The sequence below is a fragment of the Hyperolius riggenbachi genome, chromosome 5 (genome assembly GCF_040937935.1).
Source record: "Hyperolius riggenbachi isolate aHypRig1 chromosome 5, aHypRig1.pri, whole genome shotgun sequence".
Classification (NCBI taxonomy): domain Eukaryota; kingdom Metazoa; phylum Chordata; class Amphibia; order Anura; family Hyperoliidae; genus Hyperolius; species Hyperolius riggenbachi.
Window position 1 is genome coordinate 345,627,404 of NC_090650.1, and position 19,853 is coordinate 345,647,256.

Below are 19,853 nucleotides of genomic sequence, written 5' to 3' on the forward strand. Positions count from 1 at the left end.
AGGCCTTAAGCCTGTGCATGGGGGGGCTCTTTATCTGGGGGGCTCTTTATCTACGCCACTGGCTTAGCCTCTCATTGGCCCAGAATGGGCATGCAGATCGGAGAGTTTGACTCTGTTCTGACCTTACTTGCTGCTTGCTTGATGCAGGTATTCGACTCAAAAACAACTTATGCCAAAAGCTCAGCATAACAGGCAACTGGCATTGTTTATAGGGGAATGAAGATGGCAGCCTCCGTACCTACTCTCATTTCAAGTGAGCGGTATATGGAGGCTGCCATATTAATTTCATTATAAGCAATACCAGTTGCCTGGCAATCCTGCTGATCCTTTGCCTCTAATACCTTTCTTCATAGACCCTGAGAAAAAGCATGCAGCAGATTAGGTGTTTCTGACACTATTGTCAGATCTAACACGATTAGCTGCATGCTTGTTTCTGGTGTTATTCAGCCACTACTGCAGCCAAATAGATCAGCAGGGCTGCCAGGCAACTAGCATTGTTTAAAAGAAACCTAAAGGCAAGCAAAAAAACCCGGGGCTTCTACCAGCCCCCTGCAGCCATCTTGTGCCCTCGCCGTTCCTCAACGATCCTCTGTTCCCCCGCCGCCAGCTTGTTTTGTTTTTGCCGAATCAGAGTTGGCGGGCCACTGTGCCTACGCAACCTTGGCCACGCGTATCCTTCTTCGGATTCCCCTCCGCAATAGCGTCCTGCGTCTGCATGGAGGACCGGTGAGAGCACAGGACGGCTGCAGGGGGCTGGTAGAAGCCCCAGGTAAGTGAAACAATTTGTTTATTTTTTTTTGTAACTTGCCTTTAGGTTTTCTTTAAAAGGAAATACATATGGCAGCCCCCATATTCTTCTCACTACAATTGTCACTTAAGTTCAGCTTTACGTAAAGAAAAAATTCTCTGCCAGTTGGAGGTGTAAAGTGAACACATTTTTATTACCCTGCCTGCTCTATCAATGATGGATTGCAAAGAAAATGTTCAGCAATAAATATACTGTCATCCAGGCAACAAATCTGTAAGCCATTGTATACTATTGATCTTCCATAGCCTTTATTCTATATTTTAACAACAGATTTTCTTACAAAACATAGGTTCTTCGCATAAATTACTTTTCAATTCTGTTACACCATTTCAATCTGACCCAAAAGTAACAAGGCAATTGTTTTTATTATCATATTATATAATTACGTTTTTGAGAAGGCTGAGGTGGATAAAAGGGAAAAAACAAAAAGTTACATCGTACTTTAAAATAAGTTTTAATCTTCCACCAATGGATCTTTAATGCAGAGTCTTAACAGGTGAACAGTGTTAACGATCACACACTCCCCAAAAGTCAATACTACTTTTAATACAATCTGACACAGTCTTCCAAATCAAGTGCCATCAATTTTGGCTTCTGAGCTTCGTGAAGTCAGAATAATACAGCAGAAAAATACGTAGAAATCAAGTCCTCCAATACTGATGCGCAAACAACCGACACAGTCATAGCATGGACTTAAATCCAGTTTGTGTAAACACGCACCAAGTCTTTAAAAGTATATTGTACCATCTTGTTTTTTTTATCTTCTGTTTTCTTAGTTAGTTATTTTTGAAGCTAACTTTTCCACAAGTGCATCATGGTCCATTCCAATGCTCGAGAGCAACCCTCCTTCATTCCCGTCTGATCCGGTGTATATTATCTCTTCTCCTTTAAGAGTGGTCATGTGACCACCAAGAGCATTGAGTATGGCATTGCCTGCACAAATGTCCCACTTCTTAATATAGGTGATGTGGATGTACACATCTGCTGTTTCTTGCTTCTCATTCCCGGTCACATCCAGCAGTGAGAGAACTTTATAACCTGGAAGACAAGAGAAGGTTCGGTCAGTTTCTCAGACTACCTGATCTGTGAACAAGTACAAACTACAACAGCATATGTAATGCCTGTACACACTCATACACACTTTAGAGAGAAACTCCGACCAAGAATTGAACTTTATCCCAATCAGTAGCTGATACCCCCCTTTTACATGAGAAATCTATTCCTTTTCACAAACGGATAATCAGGGGGCTCTGTATGGCTGATATTGTGGTGAAACCCCTCCCACAAGAAACTCTGAGGACCATGGTACTCCTGGCAGTTTCCTGTCTGTGAACATTGTTGCATTGTGGGAAATAGCTGTTTACAGCAGTTTCCAACTGCCAAAACAGCATGCAGCAGCTACATCACTTGCCAGCAGTAAAAATATCACCAAATAATAAATGTCAGAATATAAATCAGGGATTAAAATATTTTACAATGGGCAAACACTGACTAAATCATTTATACATATTTATTTTAAAAATGAAGCACTTTTTTATTACATTATTTTCACGGGAGTTCCTCTTTAAGTTGCATACTTGGAGCTTCCTAATAAATGTTACTGTAAATTATAGTAACGTGTCATTGTCTGGTCCTTTTTGAGGGAGGGGAGTCCACCAACTTCCCCCTTTTGAAACGGATTTTAATCATTTTATTCTTGTTGGCGCCTCTGTGTTTTCACCTATTTACACTTTAAGAGGAATCCGAGCTGAGAGACATATATGGAGGCTAGAAATACTAAAAAAAAAGCCTGCCTGACTCGACCAACTCTTATTTTAGGCCACCTGTACCTCAAGCCAACAAGGGAGTGACTTCACAAAAATCCTAACAATAAATCATCAAAATAAAGTGCTCAAGGTGTTAACAAAAATGGAAAAGCAGTTTTATTGGTGAAGTACACACAAAAGCCAAACCAACCAATTAAAAACAATTAAAATTGGGCATATGAGAGCGCTCCAGCACACCTTGCTCACTACTGCACATACACACTCATACACCCCTTCTGGTACCAGTACACCCAGATCTTAGAGGGGGGGATTGTAAATCAGTGCAGATCCGCGAGGATAGCATGGGAAACAATATGTAGGTAGGACTGCCGCTAGTCCGCAGCTTTTCTCCAGCAGCGCAGACATAAGCTCTACTTGCACTATGCAATGCAGACACGCCACGACGTTAGCAAACTTCCGTCACTGATCTGGGTGTATGAGTGTGTAAGTGCAGTAGTGAGCAAGGTGTGCTGGAGTGCTCCCATATGGCCGATTTTAATTGTTTGTAATTTGTTGGGTTGTTTTTTGCGTACACTTCACCAATAAAACTGCTTTTCTATTTTTGCTAACACCTGAGCAACTTATTTTGATGATTTTTTTTAGACATATGGAGGCTGCCATATTTATTTTAAAAAAATTCCAGTTGCCCAGCATCCCACTGATCATTCTGGCATCAGTAGTGTCCAAATCACATACCTGAAAAAAAGCATGCAGCTAATCTTGTCAGACTTTTGTCTAGAAATATCAGTTTGTGCTCTATAGCTAAACCAATTAGAGCCAGAGGATCAACAGGACTGCCAGGCCTTCTGGATTGTTTAAAGGATATCCAAGGTGATGGATAAAAACTAGCTTTGCTTACATGGGGCTTCTTCCAGCCCCTAGAAGTCCCATGTGTAGCTCTGGTCTTCTCCCGCCTCCAAATCGCATCCTCTGAAGGATCACCAACCCCTGATGGGTCGGCATCTTTTGCGCATGAAGACGCAAATCCATTAGGGGTCAGCGATCCTTCAGAGGCTGCCAGCAAGACCCAGAAGACCGGAGCTGCGGCGAGGGACACGTGACTTGTTAGGGCTGGAAGAAGCCCCATGTATACAAAGCTAGTTTTAATCCATGGCCTTGGATATCCTTTGAGTGAAAAATATGTCAGCCGCCATATTGGTGGTGTTCAACCATTAGCTGTGAAGTGCAGCTGTGATTTTATAAAGCACACCTAAAGTGAGAGAGATATGGAGGCTGCCATATTTATTTACTTTTAAACAATGCAAATTACCTGTCATCCTGCTGATCTCTTTGGATGCTGAATAACTCACCTGAAACAAGCATGCAGCAAGTCCAGCCAGACTACAAACCTCAGATCTGCATGCTTGTTCAGGGTCTGTGGCTAAAAGAATTAGAGGCAGAAACTAAGCAGGTACAGTCAGGCAAACTGGCATGGCTTAAAAGGAAATAAATATGGCTGCTTCCATATCCCTCTCACCTCGTTTTAAAGGCAACCTGAAGCAAGAAGTATATGGGTGCTGTCATGTTTATTTCCTTTTAAACAATACCAGTTGCCTGGCAGCCCTGTTGATCTATTTGGCTGCAGTAGTGTCTGAATCACACCAGGAACGAGCCTGCAGCTAATCTTGTCAGATCTGACAATAATGTCAGAAACAGCTGATCTGCTGCATGCTTGTTCGGGGTCTGTGGCTAAAAGTGTTAAAGAGACACTGTAACTAAGAAAACTTCCCCTGGGGGGCTCTCACCTCAGGAGGGGGAAGCCTCAGGATCCTGATAAAGCTTCCCCCGTCCTCCTCTGTCCCACGCGGGTCTCGCTGCAGCCCTTCAAAGCCAGCCCGACAAATCCGTCAGCCTGTTCAATATTTACCTTTCCAGGCTCCAGTGGGGGCGCCGTTTCGGCTCCGAAAGTAAGGCGGAAATACCTGATCTCAGTCGGGTCCGTACTACTGCGCAGGCACTGGAGACTTGCACCTGCGCAGTAGAACGGACCCGACTGAGATCGGGTATTTCCACCTACTTTGGAGCGCAGCGCCGCCACAGTGCCTGCGCAGGAGCCGGGAAGGTAAATATTTACATCGCCGGCGTTCGGAGGGGCACAGCGGGACCCCCGTGGGACGCAGGAGGACGGGGGAAGCCTCGATAGGATCCGGAGGCTTCCCCCTCCCGAGGTGAGTACCCCCCAGGGCCCGTTTTTTCTCAGTACATGTTTTCTTTAAAGTGGCCACTAATGACACAATTCGCTGACCGATTGATTATGAAAAATTCCTTGCATGAACAATTGTAAATGATTGGTCGGGACCACTAATGGACAAAAATCTCCTAACCAATCTGATCAGATTAATGAAATCGATCCACATTTCGGTTCGATCCCATCAATGTGATCGGATTGGCTAGGAGATTTTTGCCCATTAGTGGTCCCAAGCGATCATTTCCGATCGTGCATACGAAGAATCGTTTGTATTTGATCGTTCAGCAAATTTTATCATTAGTGGCCACCTTTAGAGGCAGAGGATCAGCAGGGCAGCCAGGCAACTGGTATTGCATAAAAGCAAATAAATATGGCAGCCTCCATACCCATCACTTCAGATGTCCTTTAAGTAGAATTTGCACAACCAATGCAGGGAACACACACAAACACTTCATGTTAGGAAATATGGAAGGAGTACACAACAAACCTGATCCTCCAGCAGATACGATTTTAGTTTGATTGCCAAACGTTTTAAGCGTGACATCTTTGACTTTTCCTGAATGGCTCCTCGACACAATAATTGTTGGGTTTTTCTCATTATAAATTTCCCTTCTTTTTATGTTCGCTCCGCCGTCTACCATTGCCCAAGCTGAGGGGAAAAAGTTAAATTATACAGTTTATCACGTCATCTATTCTCAGTAGTAGCACAAACTAAACATAAAAACACAAAACCAGTAAGTCCTGTTTGACTGAAAAAAATATAACAGCAGAGAGAATTTAATGATTGGATGTTTGAGATAAATAAAGTTCACTGTCCAACTCATAGCACATACATTCTGATGAATTCACTGATTACTGTAACAGGAAGCAGGGTAACTGTACAGTCATAATTATAACATGTTCTTACTACAGTATTTAATACTGCACCAGTATCTTTGCAGTTTACAGAGAGCTGCAAATGAATCTGTAAAAAAAAAAAAGTGACTCCGAGCAGTGCAGAAAATATGAAAAGATGCATACCATGTTGAAGCTCTCTTCCTCCTCTTTCCAACGATGTATAAATCGCCGCCCTAAGCCTTTTAGTTTTCGCTATTTTCACAATTGAAATCGCGGCCGCCGCAATTTCGATCGCGCAAATATCAAAAACTAAAAGGCGTAGGGTGGCGGTTTATGTGTAGTTGAAAGAGGAGAAAGAAAAAGCTTCAAAATGGTATGCATCTTTCCATAGTTGCTTGTATTACACAGGACGACTTTCCCCCAAAGTCGGCAGCTCCATTCAGCTGCTGACTTTGGCGAAAATAGCAAAAACTAAAAGGCGTGGGGCGGCGGTTTATATATCATATCAATACGCAGTAGTCTGTTACTATACTAATTCGCGGACTACTTTGCATGCGTGGTCCTGGCCGCACGCCTCCCCTTTACCAGGGCTCACAGCGGCACAATGGAGAGGACCGGGAGAACATTGAGGGAGCCGACAGACTACGGGGGCAGAAGCCCCAGGTAAGTAAAAATCCTTTTGCATCCTTCATCTCAGGTGCACTTTAAAGTAAATGTAAAGGTCAAAAAAAAATAAAAAATAGATACTTACAGGCTCTATAGAATCCAGAGCGTTCCTAGTACATAGGCAAGTACCAGTATCTAATTTTAACCCCTTCCTGACCACCGATAGATGTCGGGAAGATGGCTCCCACAGGACCGCCTAACTCCAATTGGCGTCAAGTCCTGGGGGAGTGTTTTGCATCCGCGCACATCCCCACTGGAGTGGTAGAGCTCTGTCAACAGTCTGCCAGCGGTGATTTCCCGCTAGCAGACTGTAAGAAAAGCAGGCTTTTTATGTTGTACAGCCCTGTGACTTGGCTGTCCCCTGGAGACACTCCGAACGTGATCCCCTCTCATAGGCTAATGCCTATGAGAGGGGATCGCCCTGATTGGCTGTCGGGGGAAGGGAGGGAGGAAAATAAATAAATAAATAAAAAAATAGACTATTTTATTAAAAATTACAAAAAAACAAACAAAAAAAAAACCATAAAAACTCTGGAGCAGCGATCAGAGCCCACCAACAGAAAGCTCTGTTGAGGGGCAGAAAAGGGGGAGGGAATCATTTGTGTGCTAAGTTGTTCGGCTCTGCAGCGAGCTATTAAAGCTGCAGAGCACTGAATCGTAAAAAAAGCCCGAGGTCCTTAGGTGGTGAAAAGGGAACCTGAGGTGAGAGGCATATGGAGGCTGGCATATTCATTTCCTTTAAAGTATACCAGAGCTCAATGAAATAAAAAGATTTATACATATCTGGGGCTTCCTGCAGCCCTATCCGCTCGGATCGCTCCCACGTCGCAGTCCTCCGTTGCCCGCAGCTCCGGTACCGGGTCCCCACACTTCCGTCAGTCGGAGCCAGTCTATGCAGGAGAAGTACGCTCTTTGCATAGATACCTAGAGGGGCACTTCTCCGGCGTAGACTGGCTCCGACTGACGGAAGTGTGGGGACCCGGTACCGGAGCTGCGGGCAATGGAGGACGGCGAATTGGGAGCGATCCGAGCGGATGGGGCTGCAGGAAGCCCCAGATATGTATAAATCTTTTTATTTCATTGAGCTCTGGTTTACTTTAAAGAGAAGCTGTCAGCCATACTATGCCAGATAAAAAACAACATATATAAGTAGATAAATACTAGCTCTACTTACATAACATGTGTATTGCACGGTCCAAGTGTTGATTTCAGTGAACTTTATAAAATAAAAAAAGGTAAATGGAGAGAATTCTGTTCGCTGGCAGGGGCCATCTTTACTCCCTCCAGTTGAAGCCAATGGTGAGTTCATTTCCTCCCTTACTCCCCCCTCCTCCCCACACCAATAGCAAGTGTTGATTGTAAATGCAGGGAATCCCTAAGGAAATGGTAGCAGGGACAGGAGTCCCCATGGATGCGATGTGGTGGTGGCAGCCACTGCCCACATGAATCAGCGGAGATGCCTGTCGGGCTGGAGTGTGGGGAGGGGGCAGACACGGACAGTCATGGGAGGCAGCCAATGAGAGGAAAAGGCTGAACTAGCTGTGTCTGTGCAGGAACTTCCCCCGCCCCAGCCTGCACTGCAACTTCTCTTTTGCAGCTGATTACTGGCTGTGTACTAAGGAGCTGGGGACATAAAATTAATCTTACTTTTTTATTAGATTAATCCTTAAGTTATGCATTGCCTTTTTAGCATTCCTTTTTATATGATCAACAGACAGAAATAGAGAATTGATTTTGTTTTTAATGCCTAACAGTTACTCTTTAAAGGAGTCATCAGGGGAGAAATAGTAAAATAAGTGGTACTTACCGGGGGGCTTCCTCCAGCTCCAAGCTCCCAGGACGTCCCTCGCCGCAGCCCTGCCCGCAGCCATTCGCCGCAGGTCCGTCCCGGTCCCCGGCGATGACGTCGGAGCGACCTCCAGGTCGCTCTGTACTGCGCCTGCGCGAGCGGCGCTGTCAATCACCGGCACGTGGGCCAGAGCGGACTGCGCAGGCACAGTAGTGCGCCTGCGCAGTCCGCTCCGGCCCACGTGGCGGTGATCGACAGTGCCGCTCGCGCAGGCGCAGTACAGAGCGACCTCCTGGAGGTTGCTCCGACGTCATCGCCGGGAACAGGGACGGACCTGCGGCGAATGGCTGCGGGCAGGGCTGCGGCGAGGGACGTCCTGGGAGCTTGGAGCTGGAGGAAGCCCCCGGTAAGTACCACTTATTTTACCATTACTCCCCTGATGACTCCTTTAACCACTTGAGGACCACAGTCTTTTCGCCCCTTAACCCTCTGGGCGATACAATTATATCGCCCAAGAGGTGGCGCAGCACTATTTTTTAATTTTTTTTATTTTTTAAATCATGTAGCGAGCCCAGGGCTCGCTACATGATAGCCGCAGCGCAGCGGCATCCCCCCACCCACTCCGATCGCCTTCGGCGATCAGAGTAAGCAGGAAATCCCGTTCAGAACGGGATTTCCTGCTGGGCTTCCCTGGTCGCCATGGCGACGGGGCGGGATGACGTCATGGACGTCGTGACGTCATAGGGAGTTCCGATCCACCCCTCAGCGCTGCCTGGCACTGATTGGCCAGGCTGCGCAAGGGGTTGGGGAGGGGGGGGGGGCTGCGCGGAACGGCGGGTAGCAGCGGATCGGCGGCGAGCGGCGGCGATCGGAAGTTACACGCAGCTAGCAAAGTGCTAGCTGCGTGTAACAAAAAAAAAAATTATGCAAATCGGCCCAGCGGGGCCTGAGAAATCCTCCTGCGCGACATACCCGAGCTCAGCTCGGGATTATTGCTCAGGAGGTTAAAGAGACTCTGTAACAAAAATTTCATCCTGTTTTCTACCATCCTACAAGTTCCTAAACCTATTCTAATGTGCTCTGGGTTACTGCAGCATTTTCTACTATCACCGTCTCTGTAATAAATCAGCTTATCTTTCCCCTGTCGGAATTGTCACCCTGTGCCTGGAAGGCTGCCAACTCTTCAGTGTTGATCTGCTATGCACGCGCCCCTCTATGCACACTCCCGTGTGTGTGTGTGTGTTATTTACATTAGCCATCTTTTCTCTGCTCTCTTATCTTTTACAAGCTGGATAAATCCTCTGTTGTGAAAGGAGACACATGCTGAGGAATTACAGACACGGGCAGAGCTGTCTGCAGGAAGAAACCATCAGCCTGTAACACTTCAGTGGGTGAGAGCTGCAGGGGGAAAGAAACACACAAATTATCTCTTGAGATTCAAAAGGAAAGCTGTATACAGCCTGCTTGTGTATGGATGTATTTTCTATGTGTGGACATACTGTACATCAACCTACTTCCTGTTTTGGTGGCCATTTTGTTTGTTTATAAACAAACTTTTTAAAACTGTTTTTAACTACTTTTAATGTGGCGGGCAGCGGCGAAATTGTGACAGAGGGGAATAGGAGATGTCCCCTAACGCACTGGTAGGTTTACTTTTGTGCGATTTTAACAATACAGAATCTCTTTAAGGACCAGAGCCTTTTTCTCCATTCAGACCACTGCAGCTTTCACGGTTTATTGCTCGGTCATACAACCTACCACATAAATGAATTTTACCTCCTTTTCTTGTCACTAATACAGCTTTCTTTTGGTGCTATTTTATTGCTGCTGCGAGTTTTACTTTTTATTATATTCATCAAAAAAGACATGCATTTTGTCAAAAAAATGATTTTTTTTTTTACTTTCTGTGCTGACATTTTTCAAATAAAGTAAATTTTCTGTATACATTTTTCTCCAAATGTATTGTGCTACATGTCTTTGATTAAAAAAAAAATTAATTCAGTGTATATTTATTGGTTTGAGTAAAAGTTATAGCGTTTACAAACTATGGTGCCAAAAGTGAATATTCCCATTTTGAAGCATCTCTGACTTTTCTGACTACCTGTCATGTTTCCTGATGTGCTAAAATTCCAGGATAGTATAAATACCCCCCAAATGACCCCATTTTGGAAAGAAGACATCCCAAAGTATTCACTGAGAGGCATGGTGAGTTCATAGAAGATTGTATTTTTTGTCACAAATTAGCGGAGAATGACACTTTGTGACAAAAAAAAAAGTTTCCATTTCTTCTAACTTGCGATTAAAAAAAATGAAATCTACCACGGACTCACCATGCTCCTATCTGAATACCTTGAAGTGTCTACTTTCCAAAATGGGGTCATTTGCGTTGTGTGTTTACTGTCCTGGCATTTTGGGGGTGCCTAATTGTAAGCACCCCTGTAAAGCCTAAATGTGCTCATTGGACTTTGGGCCCCTTAGCGCAGTTAGGCTGCAAAAAAGTGCCACACGTGGTATTGCCGTACTCAGGAGAAGTAGTATAATGTGTTTTGGGGTGTATTTTTACACATACCCATGCTGGGTGGGAGAAATCTCTCTGTAAATGGACAATTGTGTGTAAAAAAAAAAAAAATCAAATTGTCATTTACAGAGATATTTCTCCCACCTAGCATGGGTATGTGTAAAAATACACCCCAAAACACGTTATACTACTTCTGAGTACGGCGATACCAGATGTGTGGCACTTTTTTGCAACCTAGGTGCGCTAAGGGGCCTAACGTCCTATTCACAGGTCATTTTGAGGCATTTGGATTCTAGACTACTCCTCACGGTTTAGGGCCCCTAAAATGCCAGGGCAGTATAGGAACCCCACAAGTGACCCCATCTTAGAAAGAAGACACCCCAAGGTATTCTGTTAGGAGTATGGTGAGTTCATAGAAGATTTTTTTTTTGTCACAAGTTAGCGGAAATTGACACTTTGTGAAAAAACCAATAAAAATCAATTTCCGCTAACTTTTGACAAAAAAATAAAATCTTCTATGAACTCGTCATACACAACAGAATACCTTGGGGTGTCTTTTCTAAAATGGGGTCACTTGTGGGGTTCCTATACTGCCCTGGCATTTTACGGGCCCAAAACCGTGAGTAGTCTGGAAACCAAATGTCTCAAAATGACTGTTCAGGGGTATAAGCATCTGCAAATTTTGATGACAGGTGGTCTGAGAGGGCGAATTTTGTGGAACCGGTCATATGCAGGGTGGCCTTTTAGATGACAGGTTGTATTGGGCCTTATCTGATGGATAGGAGTGCTAGGGGGGGTGACAGGAGGTGATTGATGGGTGTCTCAGGGGGTGGTTAGAGGGGAAAATAGATGCAATCAATGCACTGGGGAGGTGATCGGAAGGGGGTCTGAGGGGGATCTGAGGGTTTGGCCGAGTGATCAGGAGCCCACACGGGGCAAATTAGGGCCTGATCTGATAGGTAGGTGTGCTAGGGGGTTACAGGTGGTGACAGGTGATTGATGGGTGTCTCAAGGTGTGATTAGAGAGGGGAATAGATGCAAGCAATACACTGGCGAGGTGATCAGGGCTGTGGTCTGAGGCCGTTCTGAGGGTGTGGGCGGTTGATTGGGTGCCCTAGGGGCAGATAGGGGTCTAATCTGATGGGTAGCAGTGACAGGTGGTGATTGATGGGTGATCGATGGGTGATTAGATGGCAGAACAAATGTAAACAATGCACTTTGGAGTTGATCTAAGGGTAGGTCTGCGGGCAAGCTGATGGTGTGGGAGGGTGATCAGATGCCTGTGGGAGGCAGGTTAGGGTCTGATCTGATAAGTGGCAGTGACAGGTGGTGATTGACGGGTGATTGACAGGTGATAATATATGTATACAGTACACAGGGGGGGGAGGTCTGGGGGGGGGTCTGAGGTCGTTCTGAGGGTGTGGGCGGGTGATTGGGTGCCCTAGGGGCAGATAGGGGTCTGATCTCATGGGTAGCAGTGACAGGTGGTGACAGGGGGTGATTGATGGGTAATTAGTGGGTGTTTAGAGGAGAGAACAGATGTAAACAATGCACTTGGGAGGTGATCTGACGGCGGGTCTGCGGGCGATCTGATGGTGTGGGTGGGTGATCAGATTGCCCGCAAGGGGCAGGTTAGGGGCTGATTGAAGGGTGGCAGTGACAGGGGGTGATTGACGGGTGATCAGTGGGTTATTACAGGGGGGATAGACGCATACAGTACACAGGAGGTCTGGGGAGAATCTGAGGGGTGGGGGGGGGGGGTGATCAGGAGCCCCCAAGGGGCAAATTAGGGCACAAAATGATTGATTGATGGGTGATTAGGGGGGTGATTGGGTGCAAACAGTGGTCTGGGGGGTGGGCAGGGGTGTCTGAGGGGTGCTGTGGGCGATCAGGGGGCAGATCAGTGTGTTTGGGTGCAGACTAGGGTGGCTGCAGCCTGCCCTGGAGGTCCCTCGAACACTGGGACCACCAGGGTAGGAGGCAGCCTGTATAATACGCTTTGTATACATTACAAAGCGTATTATACACTTTGTATGCGGCGATCTGGACGCTAGTAACCCGCCGGCGCTTCCGAACGGCCGGCGGGTTACTGCGCAAGGGGGAGGCGGAGCCTGTCGCCGGCGCCTGATCGCGTCACGCGATCTGCGCATAACCACGCACGCCGCCGCCGATGGGCGTATTGCGGGCGTTTGGGCCCAGCCCTTGCTGCCGCCCATCGGCTGTGGGCGGTCGGAAAGTGGTTAAGCTAAATTTGTTGCGTTGCAGTCCAGCTGATTTTTCTGTCACACACCTGAAACAAGCATGTGACTAATCTAGTCAGAGCACCTGAACTGCATATTCAGGGCCTATGGCAAAAAGTATAAAGGCTCGTACACACGTCGCATTTTGGCAAACGACTGGTTGTTTGCCAAAATTCGAGGTGTGTACGAGCCTTTAGAGGCAGAGGGATTAGCAGGATAGCCAGACAATTTGCATTCTCTGAAAGGAAATAAATGTCAGCCTTCATTTCCCTCTCACCTCAGGTTCCCTTTAAAAATAAATTTCGTTGTGATGCTAGCCCCAACCTCCCATCCACACCATTATCACCTTCCTGATGCCTATCCCAGATTCTCTCCCTCCCTACAGGCTGCTCTGTAACTGCCATGCCTTTCTACACACACACACCCAGTCAATGCGTCTGAACACAAATACCAGTAACCAGGCAGCTAGATTAGCATAACTTTCAAACCCACAATTTGTTGTTTCTGAGGCAATGAAAATATAGCTGAGCTATACCTGAAGCCTCTGGAAGTCTTGACACGCCTCCAGAGGCTGTAAATATAGTACAGTGTGATTTTCATTGCTTCCTAAGCAAACAAGCGTCAATTTAAATCGTATGCTTGCTAGGTAATATGGCAGCCTAATTATTTGTATTGATTTCTCTAAAGTATAGCTTGGTTGCATTTAACAGAATACACACAGCCTTTGCGCAAGGACTGCATGTGCAAAAAGAAATGTCAGTTACCAAAGCCAGATCTCTGGAGCTTATATTACTTCAGGCACTCTAAACTCCACACTCTGGTGAACCTGCAAATCCTAACACAAAAACGGGGTTCACCTGCTAAACTGAACTGCAAATGTGTGGCTGCCTCTATTCCCTAACTGCTCTGGCTGTCACCCTTCCACCACCTTTCCCTGCCTGGCAGGGTCACCATCCTGAAGCTGTGCTGACATTACTGAGCCAGGAGCAGAGAGAGCTGGATGGGTGGGATAAAGGAGGCTGCCCAACCAGCCCTCCATGTTCCCTCTGTAATGATCCCCCAGGCAGGTTCTAAGTAGGCTTGGCTCTACATGTACCCCTGTGTATCGCGTTATGTCACATATCAGTTCATGTATGCTTAAAGTGGCCAATAGGAGTGTTCCATTTTGCGGTCATTGAATGGAGTAATAAACTGTTCCATGCAGCTTGTTACTCCTGAAGCAAAGAGTTGATACTGGGAGGTCTTTTAGCAATATAATTCCGATCAAGGTCCTGCTGCCAAGGTTCCACATAAGTGCATTTTTAACCTACGGGAAATTTCTCAAATTCTTAAGGGGGCCATGCATTAGCCGACCAACCAACCAATCGACCATCCAATTCGATTATTATAATCGAATTGGATGAAAATTGGTGCTGCCAAGTGCATGCCTGACCGACAAAGCGACCAATTTCGGGACAGAAATTGGCCGCACGTTCGATCGCGCATTCTGCAAGATGTCGGGCCGAATTTGGTTGGTCGGGTGTGCGGCGGTACGGCGGCCGATTTGCGAACAAGCAACAAGACGACAAAACCATCTCCGCTGCAATGTATAAATGAATGTAGAGTGTGCATTTATATATTACCTGTCCGGTGTCAGCCTCCACGCGGTTTCCGCCCATCTTGTCAGGTTCCGCATACACGCCGGCGGCGTGTAGCATCTGACGTCAGACGCTATGCGCCGTTAGTGTGTATGTGGCTGTTACCCGGCGAGATGGACGGACACCGTGCGGAAGCTGCTACAGGACAGGTAATGTATAAATGTGCACACTACATACATTTATACATTTTGGGGGCAGAGGCCGGGTGGATGCGGCAGGCTCAGCCGATTCCCTGATGATTTCATGCTGAAATCGGACGGGAATCGGCTTGTAGTGTATGGGCAGATTCCACCAAGAGACAATTTTATCTCTAATCAGATTCGATTAGAGATAAATTTGTCTCTTGGTCTAATCTGCTTATAATCTTCTAATGTATGGCCACCTTTAGGTGGATGCCGACTGAAATACAAATATGTTTTTAACAACCATGAATTATAAAAATACTTTTGGAATACCCACCTATATCTATGGCAATTTTATTATAAATACAGCATTTGTCTAGCGAGAGGCCACGTCTGTTTTCTAAAACTCACGTTTTATACAAAGGTAAGCATTAAAAAGTGAAAAAAGAACTTACCAGTGTAGTGGGTGAAAGGTTTATGTATTACACCAATCACAGGCTTTCCATGAACAGCAACACACACCATCGTAGTGACAAAGTCCACAAGGTTCTCTAAAAGATTACAAATAAATAACAACATAAAACCTGGAAGTAACTTTTATTGATCTCAATAGTAACATTTCAGAATTTGCTCCACTGTAGACAGTATGTGAATGTGAGTCTTGCAGGCATAGACAGGAAAGAAGAAATAAACCTTTGGGTTCTTATTGCTGTCCTGCCCTCTCTCTCCAGGGAATATCAAAGCCATCTTTAGCTTCATTACAGCCTTTGGTCTCAAAGGGCAAATTAAGTTAGAGACATATGAAGGCTGATATATGTATCTACTTTTAAAGAATACCAGTTGCCTGAAAGCCCTGCTGACCTATTTGGCTGCAGTAGTGTCTGAATAACACCAGAAACAAGCATGCAGCTAATCCTGACGATGTCAGAAACAGCTGATCTGCTGCATGCTTGTTCAGGGTCTGTGGCTAAAAGTATTAGAGGCAGAGGGTCAGCAGGACAGCCAGGCAACTGGTATTGCTTAAAAGGAAAATATGGCAGCCTCCATATCCCTCTCCCGTCAGTTGTCCTTTAAAGCAGACCTGAACTCAGAACTTCCTCTCTGCTCTAAAAGACATGCAACAGCATAAAAACCTTTAAAGAAAAACATTTCTTTGTTACAGCTGATACAAATCCTACAATAAATCTGCAGTTTGTCTACTTCCTGCTTTCATGAAAGCAGACATAGGGTTAACAGCCTGTGTTTACAAATTAGCTGCTCTGCAGAGGGAAGCAGCTGACATGGGAGAGATCAAATTACAATTTGTGATTAGACACAAATGAGGGAGAATTAGACAGGCTAAACTCTAAATACATACAGGGTGCATTTCTTTATGTTTTCTTACTGTCCACTTTAATGTGCCCATTAACGGTATATTTTTATCATCATGCGAACTTTCAACACACCTTCTACGTTTGAATTGTACAGAAAACTGCGCAGAGTGTGGCGAACATAGATGTAAACCGATTCAATGGTTGTTTGGAGCATAAAATTGAATCAATCCAAAAGTTGGATGCTATGATTGTATCTGAAGAGAGAAAATGCCCAAATTGAACTATTTGTGGAACTTTACAATTACCTTCCGACTGCTTACGATCAATCGTAAAATGCGCATCAAAAGTTCGCATCTGATGAAAAATTTGTACCATTAATAGGTAAAAGTGCCCATTAATAGTACAATATTTTCATCAAATGCAATCTTTCAATGTGATATTTACAATCAAATTCTACAGAAAACAGCAGTGTTTGGTGAAAATCAATGTGAGACAATTGTTTGGTTGATTGGAAGTGAAACTTCTGCCGACCCCAAAGATGAATTTTACGATCCTGTCTGAAGAGAAAAAATGCCCTAATCGACCTGTTTATGGGAACAATCAATAATTACCTTCCGATTACTTTCAATTGTAAAAAGTGCGTAGAAAGATCGCATCCGATGAAAAAAAATTGTACCGTTAATGGGCATTTTAATAAAACTGCAGCAATGCTCCCCTATGGGGGCTATACGGACATAAGAAGCAAACTGGCAGAGGGTATAGTATTTATTCATCCCATTTGATGTTACAGGAGGGGTTACCCTACTGGATGACAAAACACCATTAAGGGCTCAGACACACTATAAGCGCTTTTTCTGAGCACTTGCGATTGATTAGCGCTTTCTGAACGCTTTTTAAAAATTGCTCACATTCACTTTCATTAAAAAAAAAGTATGCGAATGCGACGATTTTTACCGCAATTTCGCTAATTGTTAATCAATCACAAGCACTTATAGTGTGTCTGAGCCCTTACTCTGCTTTTCTCATTCACAGCTAAACCAGCAGCACTGAAAGATTCACATGGAGACACAACTGATAAAAATTCTAGGGCTTAGTGATCATTATGTACACAGTATTACACTACAACCTTTTAACTGCTGGTCTACTAACACTGGTGTAACAGGCATATAAAGGTGCCGTCCATAGTGTATTTATTCAGAAAACATGCGCAGTAAAAATGCACTTACTAGAGATAAAATCTTAATGAACATGTAGTATTGGGCAATCGCACTCTCGTTGTGACCTCAAGGGTGATGCCTGCCACCTGATGAAGGCGAGGACTCGCCGAAACATGTTGTGACGCTACCAGCACACTGATAACTGACAGGGCAGCCACCTGAGTCCATCTCCACCCGGACACAGACAAATGCAGGACATGGCGGTTTGGCAGGTGGCACCCTTGATGTCACAACGTGATTGCACAATACCTACAGGCGCATTAAGATTTTATATCTAGTAAGTGCATTTTTACAGCACTTTTTCTGAATAAATACTGTTTTACACTATGAAGCGCTCCTCCTTTTCCATTTGTCTTCTCACAAGCATGCCTTACATCGGGGCATAAAGAAGCAGCTAACAGTGTTCAACCAGCCGCCCCTCACGCTGCCACCTCTGGTATCTAGTAGCACTAGATTTCACTTCTTTATGTCTTTTTTATATAAAGGTGCTGCACAGGGAGATAAAAGTGTCTACATGCACCCTTATTCATCTTGCCAAGTCCTTGGCGCTAAAATACTAACCACTGATGGTTAAGCCATGCCCCACTTCCTTCATGACTGGCCTTGCCCTCACTCACCTTCCTATTGGTTTGTGAGGCTACCCATAACAGTGATAGGCTATTCATAAAGCTGAGGTGGCAGTTACGTGGGTGACCATGGCAGGGGTAAGGCTATTTCCTTCTTTCAAGAACTGGTAGTATTTCATTGTCTGGGATATTTTACTGCTTGTATACTTTGCAAAGTACATGTCCTTAAACAGAACAGTCATCCCCCAAACCTGCTTTCCAGGTGATTAGGAAAATATCTAGATGTTTGCCTGTGAACACCATAAAATTAAAGGCAGCTGAGCAGCTAGAAATTAAAATAGATGATGTAATCACGTCCATGGACTACATCTCCCAGCATGCATTGCAGCAGTCGCAGGTGCGCATCTTCATTGGGAACTCCGGAATGCTGCAAACTACGGGCTCTCCTGGGGAAGGTGGTGGATACCGTACCAACAGGGGTGTCAGAGGAGTAGCACCCCGTAGGTAAAGTAATGACGCTTATACCAACAGCACACTACAAGCCTCCCTTATGGCAAGGTTCATTTTATGTATTTTAATTTCTAGCTGCTCAGTGCCCTTTAAGTCTCAGCAAATTACCTGTATATTCATGTGTTGCATCCAATGGATCTATCCAGACAGTGATACTTTCGGAAGAAGCCAATATTGGATTCTGGATTTTGTCTTTAATATCATCTGGTATTTTATGGTCCCAAGAGATTGGCTCCTTATCATCATCTTCAAGGTGCTCTTCAGTATTCACCTGAATAAAAAAAAAAACACTTATCAGTTTTCATTAGCAGTCACCCATTGATAGTAACAAAGCAGTTCTCTGTACTATGATATGTATGTTAGAGGTATGTTTTTGTTATCATGTGCTGGGTTGTGTCTGTGGTGGTGCACTTCTTACTAAACGCGCCACCTCACCGAGAACCAGGTTCTTTCAGGGGTCAATGAGAAGAAGCCAACAGGAGTGTGCAAAATCGCCCTCTTTTGCACATTCCTTTTGGCTTCTATGGACAGCACATCTTCGTGCTGTGTTTGGACACCCTGCTCCTTAGATCGCGGTCTGTTAACCTTGGGTTTTATCCTGATATCTACATATTTGTGTACCTCTGAGGAAGCGGCTTATGACAGTGAAACACGTGTCAGGCAGCTAATGGTTCTGTAGAGTGGATCTTTGTATGAATTGTCTACATTTTACGACCGCAATCAAGAAGATTTTGTACTATTGAAGAATAAAGACTGATGCTGTTCCTATTAAAACCCTTATAGTCTTGGGACTGTTTTGTAAGCTTCATAATTTGCCTCTTTTGCACATTTTCTTAAGTTCATGTTTTACAATAATAATTATAAACTAAAAAAAACCCCCAGTAATTTAATCCAACTCCTCGGTTTATGAAACCTCTGACTCCAGGTACCCAAAATTGCTCTGACTCCTACTCCACAGCCCTTGCATGGTTATGGAGTGGGCACAAACATTTTCAGTAAAATAATGTCATTCAAGCTGGTTGTTTGCAATTTACTGTCTACACGAGATCACTATCGTTAAAAGCTTCCTCCAGGCTGCAGTTTTATCCCTCTCACAGGAAAAGCTATCCTTGGTTTATCAATATCACATGACTAGACGTGATGACAGCTGGTTAACATAGGCAGGAAGTGGCGGACACATTGTATGACTCAGGTCTCCCTCCATACACATAGGGATAAAGGCAGATTCAGAACAAAGAAAAATGACACTAAAGTCAAACACAGAGCAATCATAAGGCAGCACGAAAAATGTTTTCACAGGTTTACTACAGGATTTGGACACAGGTTCACTTTAAGCGAGCATAGTTTAGTTAGTAATGTACACAGTGCATGTGTCTATGCGCCTCGAAAATGTGCCCATTTTCATATCACACCCCGATGACATTCTCCCTTGGCAGGTAAACTGTAAGAGTTATGTTTCTGCAGATGTCCCTTATTAGATTTCAGACAACGCTAATTGGAATCTCCGTCCCTCAGAGGTCTCGCTGCAGCCCTCCGAACAGCGGCGATGTAAATATTTACCTTCCCGACTCCTGCGCAGGCGCAGTGCCAGCTCTCAGCTCCGAAATTGGCAGAAATACCCGATCGCCGTCGGGTCT

The 19,853-nt window shown here is 44.9% G+C and overlaps 1 protein-coding gene across 1 annotated transcript in view; it reads right to left on the minus strand.

Moving 5' to 3' along the window:
* Positions 1-1,029: 1,029 nt before the first annotated feature.
* Positions 1,030-19,853, minus strand: part of BPNT2 (3'(2'), 5'-bisphosphate nucleotidase 2) — a 32,281-nt gene continuing 13,457 nt past the window's right edge. Inside the window, exons 2-5 of the mRNA XM_068234782.1 lie at positions 18,325-18,487; positions 15,066-15,161; positions 5,289-5,450; positions 1,030-1,846 (exon numbers count right to left, since the gene is read on the minus strand). Coding sequence (XP_068090883.1) covers positions 1,581-1,846; positions 5,289-5,450; positions 15,066-15,161; positions 18,325-18,487 — 687 coding nt within the window. The 3' untranslated portion in view covers positions 1,030-1,580. The remainder of the gene's footprint in view (positions 1,847-5,288; positions 5,451-15,065; positions 15,162-18,324; positions 18,488-19,853) is intronic.